At 36.6% G+C, this 6,176-nt stretch overlaps 1 protein-coding gene across 1 annotated transcript in view; it reads right to left on the bottom strand.

Moving 5' to 3' along the window:
- Nucleotides 1-659: 659 nt before the first annotated feature.
- Nucleotides 660-6,176, bottom strand: part of AMACR (alpha-methylacyl-CoA racemase) — a 32,540-nt gene continuing 27,023 nt past the window's right edge. The window contains exon 5 of the mRNA XM_030566794.1: nucleotides 660-1,815. Within this exon, the coding sequence (XP_030422654.1) occupies nucleotides 1,406-1,815 (410 nt within the window). The 3' untranslated portion in view covers nucleotides 660-1,405. The remainder of the gene's footprint in view (nucleotides 1,816-6,176) is intronic.

The following is a 6,176-nucleotide window of genomic DNA, read 5'->3' as shown; positions in this document are numbered from 1 at the left end:
GGATTAGGACAATTTCAGACAAAAAATATCTTCCAAAATGCGTTTAAAATACAAGGATTCCTTAGGATTGTTATCATTCAGGGATCCAATACATCTTTTGTCATGTATTTGTCTAATTTTTTTATCATAACCCTGTGTTCATAAAAGTTTTCTCAAGCCCATGCAGCCATTAAGTACCATAAGAAGAAAAAATTTTCACAGCAGTAATGTTGACTACATTCTTATGACATCTCCTGTTCCAAGTATAAATAAAGAAAATGGTTACGGCAATAATTACTCACAGATGCCACAGCCTTTTTTAAAGTTAAAGCAACCAGACCACATGATGCGCTGTCTGGCTTTAAAACAAAGATTCAAAACTATTTGCATTCTAGGTACAGAGATATTAAAACAATATATCTGCTCCAAGAATGCAAATGGTTTTGAATTGTGGTTTTTGGTTAGCTTTTTAAAGTCAGACAATCAGTGCATCATGTGATCTAACTGCTTTTGGGAAAAATGCCTAGTTACCAATTTAAGAGAGGTTGTGGCGTTTATGCAATAACTATTGTTGTATCTATTTGCTTTATTTATACTATACTTAGAATAAGACATGCCAGAACATTTCAAGTGTCAGGAGGTTTCAAATGGCCACTTTAATTTTGAAAGAGACTATGGTCTATATGCAGCAACTTATTGTTTATTACTCATATGGTTACACCTATTTTCCATTTTTTCAGAATAGGGGGAAAGGGTTACTTATTGGCAGACACTTTAATATATTAAATTTCAACCCAGGGCAATTTTTCCAGACAAATTAAGACTCCAAATGTAATACAGTCATGGGACTATTAACAGTACGATAGAAAGGTAGCCAGTACGATAGATAGTTGCTCTGCAATATACCACTATAAGCAGATCACGCCAAAATAATGGTATTTTAATGTATATTCTGGGAGCATAATGCAAATGAATTTTATATCAATACTGTGAAAATATAGGCAAAAGAGCTCTCTCTCAAATTTATAAATGAACAACACAGCAACCTCTTTATGAAGTATAACAGTATTTTATAAAAATCATTGCCTTCAGCTAATTATAACATATATTAAAAACACAAGGAAACATTAGAAATTACATAAACCATTATAACAAGCAAATACTGCAGATCTTTTCAAAAAAAACACCCCCAGGACAAAATTTCAAAGGTAACATTCTGTAGGCATTCTAATCCAATTAGGAATACAGTTTGTACATTTAGTCCTCAATTAATGCATTAATTTAACAGTGACACCACACTCCACCACACTCCACCCCGGCCCTGAAAAAGTGGTGCTACATTAACATTGCCTCATGTAATTCCAACTTTAATGCATAAAATCTTATTGTGACAGTCTGAAACTTTTCTGATTTGCATAGCTAGATATTATAAATTTGCTTTTGGCTTATTAAATTCAATTACTTTTTCAGAGTGAAGTTTAGCAATCTCTTCCTTGGTAAAGCCAAATTCTAGAAGTATCTCTTCTGTGTGTTCTCCTATAAAAGGATCCCTTCTGGGAGATGGAGTAGCTGGCGTCCTTGAAAGAAGAGGAGATGGTCTAGGACTTATCTCTTCCTGATCATTCTTAATAAAAGAACCACGCTCTTTGTTATGCTGGTGCAAGGCAACTTCATCCAAAGATAAAACAGGTGTCACACAGGCATCTGTGCCATCAAATATCCTGCACCATTCCGCCTGTGTCTTCTTGGAAAATATAGCCGCAAACTTTTTCTTCATTTCAGGCCAGTCAGAGAAACTCAGCTGACTGGGAAGCTTATCTAAATCTAGCTCCAGTCCTAAAAGGATAAAAACAAAGTTGGAATTAGATTGTACTTTAGGCACGCTAATACAAATAGAGTAAATGCTTTTTCTGCATAGCTCGCCCTGCTTCTCAAGCAGATTTATTGCAGGCATCCTGAGACAGCATAAGGGTCATAGCACATTAGGTTTCACTTACAAGTGGTTTCAAAATTTATTACAGGGCACACAATTTGAAACAGGAAAGGAAAAACAATCATGCCTGGTTCCTGCCATTATATTAGAGTGCATCAGATATAGGCTCATAAAGACAGCACACACTGGGCACAGAGCTAAGAGCTATATACTTTTGACTTTATAGCTCTGAAACAGAGGAAAAAATAATATAGAAAAGATAGGGATAGAGACCTTATTGCCTAATAGACCGTCTCGATTTTTAGCTTCTATGATTTTATCATTTGTACTGTGACACCTTTAACAAAAGAGAAATAGAAACAACTTTTTTTTTAAAATGAAACCTTACTGGAAAATGCAGCAAAAATGTGGAGATCCCCTATCACTTTACTTTGATGCAGTATCACTTTCCCCCAGTTCTTTGCCTCCATTTTGCCTGCTAAGAGCTTGTCTATACCTGAAACAGTACAGTGGCATTACAGCCGCGGTCCAGTAGATGGAAGAATTCTTCCATCAACCTAGCATTGTCTACGAGGAGGGGGGTGGGGAGGAGTCAATTTGACTAAACTGCTCCTGGTGTGGATTCTTCACACCTGTGAGTGATTTAGCTGGGTCAATCTAACTTTTCAGTGTAGACATGGCCTTAGATTGCAAGCACTAGACACCAAGTCTTCTTGCATGTCTGAAAAGCACCAGATTGCACCATACAAATAAGAAAACCACACAAATCATAATTTTTTGCCCATAATGTTTTCCTGCATCTAATGTTATACCAATGAATAGTCCCAAAGGCTGCTTATGAGTAGCAACCCCCTTTCCTCCCCCGCTCCTGTTCAACTGAGCAGGGAGAACCTCACAACAAAGGACGAGCACCACCAAGCTTTGCTAAAAGCCTGTTAAGCATGCTCATAAGGGACTTTTCAATCACTCATAACTACAGCTAGCCAAAAAGAGGGAATCCTTTTCTGCAACAAATTTTGATTTTATTTCATCCCAAATTTGTCAAAAACTACAATTTTTTTTTCACAGAAAAGGATTCAAAGAAAAATTCTGTTTCAGAAGAAGCCACCCCTTAAGAAGGCTGATATGTCAATTTCACATGTGCCTGGGCTCTCTGACTCTCAAATCCCAGAACAAGAAGGCAGGAAGAGCACCCAGGCACTCTGCCTCTCAGTCCCTGGACCTAGCCCGCCAAAAAAAATTTATGTCAATTTCACAGGCAGAAAGTGAAATTGACAAGAGCCTTCCAGGCAGGCAGAGAGCAGTCATTTCAATTTTCCCCATGGAAACTGAAAATTTCAGCAACACTGCAAAAAAACTAATTTTACTTCGGGACATATTCTAGTTAAAAAATTTCAGCCAGACCTACTTATAACCATAATCCAACCACTCTACTCCCTCCACTCAAAACATGAAGATGTATGTACTTCCAGTATCAGAGGAGTAGCTGTGTTAGTCTGGATCTGTAAAAAGCAACAAAGAGTCCTGTGGCACCTTAAAGATTAACAGACGTATTGGAGTATGAGCTTTCATGGGTGAATATCCACTTCGCCAGATGCATGTAATGGAAATTTCCAGAGGCAGGACTCCTATACTCTCTATACTGAAGCTACTGCTACAATTACCACTGGAAAAGTGCTTTCTGGCAGGAACAAAGGCACAATTCAGTTAAATGAGTATTCTGTAGGATTTCCCTGCATAGGCAAATTGTAAAAAGTAGGAAGGCATGAGCTAGAGTAGGATTCCAATGCTCAGTTTAACCCTTTGATGTATACCTCAAGAGATTCCCTAGGAAGTTTACTTTAAAAGATATAAATAGCAAAATACCAATGAAGTATTTGAGACAAATTAACAAAAATAAGCAGGACTTGAAAAATTTGACACCTATGTGAAATTTGACACCTAGCTGACACCTATTAGCTAGGGATGAAATCTGTGAGACAGAAAAAAACAAGGGGTGAGGAAGCCTCCTCAACCAAGCTTCAGGTGCAATGCTCTGGTGAGAAGCCCAGTCCCCATTTACCATCACCTTAGGTTCCGAGTAAGGAGGGGACAATTAGGATTCTTACCAGGGTGCTGTTTCTGAAACATGGTTGGACCTCTATCTTTCACACCAGATCTAGGCTACTAAATGACTGATTAAATAAATATCCTTCCACTTTAGTTGCAGGAAGGGAGAAGGAGCTTTCTGTATCTTTGCCACAGCTTCCTGGCTGCTGCAAGGGTGAAAGAGCCTTTTTTACCCTACTCCTCTTGCGGCATCTCCTGGCTGCTGCAAGGCAGAGGGAATGGGAAAAGAAAAAGTCTCCACCATCCTGTCCCTCCACATTATTTTGGGATCTTCCTCCCTTGTGACTAATTCCAGTGCCTGCCTCCGTGGTGCCCCATTGCTTCCCCAGAAATATTAATGTTTTGCTGCTGCCCAAAAGGTTCTGAATAGCAGCTGTGAAAAGGAATAAAAATGAATAAAATCTTGTCAGTATCACTCTGCTACTGCTTGGAAAACACACTGAAGCTGTGTATCTACAGACTAAGAAATATAGAAAAAGCCCAAACAAAAGGTGTAAGTTCCATGTAACCACTGACCGAATTAATCATTGGGCTAATACCGCCTCTTCATAATACCCAAATCAATCCCAAAGAAAGATAAAACCAACTTATATTAGTTTAGCATCCTCAATCAAATTCAATTTTCTAGCTACCTGTCAGCGACACAATAGAATTAATTTTGTAAGGATTGTATTATTAATCCTGACTCAAAATAAATTGCTAAAATCAAAACATATTGTACCATGTGGATACTCAGTTCTATAACAGCTAACAGAGGAGTTCAATTCTATCTCAACATAAAAAATTAAGTCAAATGATAATGTGTGTATGTAATTCTATTTCAATACTTGAAATCTTATCAACTTGAAATATTATTTTATCATTAAGGCATTTAGCTGTGTGTGCTTAAATTCTATAATTTATTTTGGCTTAATGTAGTCAATCCATCCTGAACAGAACTATATCATTATCTGATTACACATCATCTTTAAGTATAACCATGTAAAGGAAAATTAGCAGAATTTACCCTAAGGAAATACAACAGCACACATTCTAGAATTTAGTATTACGCACTCATTTTCCAATAACCCTTGCAGACTTCAACTTTTAAATAAATATGAACTCATAGCCTTTAAGTACTATATCTTTTCATTTTCCAGTCTGGACTTACTATTTGTGGTATAGACAGACAGGATCATAAAAAGGGGAATGTAATCAACAGGGAAACAATTTATACAATACAGCACTCTTCAGGATACCACAGAGTGCCCAAGTCCATCAGAACATAATCAAAATTCAAAATGTTTTATATATAGCATATCTGGTATAGCAATTAGGAATTATCTTCAGTTTATTGGGTTATGATTTTAACTAGTTGTATTTGCTTAGAAAAGGTCAGTAATTTACAGTAGCACAGCTTTAAACACAGTGGTTTTCTTCTACTCCTAGGGAAAGAAAAATAGTTTCCCCTGTATACTTTTGCTGTGTGTTGTAATTAAATAAATTACTGCAATATATTATAAAAACTATATTTCTACAGATTCTTAGAAAAGCAACACTGAAAGTGGAGTCCCACTTAAATTCAGATGAAAATATAAAATATTGAGCAAAGATAAAATTAATGAAAACCCACTGGCCTGTCAGATCTCAATTACTGCTCTGTTACACTAGTATTTCAGTGAGGGTATTTAAAAGGATATTTAAGGAACTTTAACAGTTTTTTTTAAACTGCTAATTCTGTTTTCAAACCATTGTGCTGCTACATACAGCTGATGTGAAGCTAAGCTGCCATCACTCGACTGAATGAAACAATAGGCCAAAGCTTTCTTAATTTTGCCCATGATTGTAGCCACAGATAAAATGTGTGGCACTACAATTAATATAAAACTATATAACCAATTCTCACAAATAATTAAACCTGTCAAAAACTCAAAAGCAGCAGCACATTTTACAACGTTCACTCCAATAAGCATTCATTGTTTTTTCTCCTCCTCCACCCCAAAGTCTAAGATAATAAGTCTCTCAAATTACAGTATTTTATAACTGGAGAATAGACTTTGTGAGCAAGAATGTCAGAAAGTGAGTGCTGTAATGCCCACATTTGCATGCTTAGTTTGTATATGCAATTATCATGATTATACATAAATGTAAGCAGCTATACATCCAACTTCTTATC

This window comes from Gopherus evgoodei, chromosome 6 (genome assembly GCF_007399415.2).
Source record: "Gopherus evgoodei ecotype Sinaloan lineage chromosome 6, rGopEvg1_v1.p, whole genome shotgun sequence".
NCBI lineage: Eukaryota > Metazoa > Chordata > Testudines > Testudinidae > Gopherus > Gopherus evgoodei.
The sequence above is the reverse complement of the archived record's forward strand: the minus strand, read 5'-3'. Positions and strand labels throughout refer to the sequence as shown.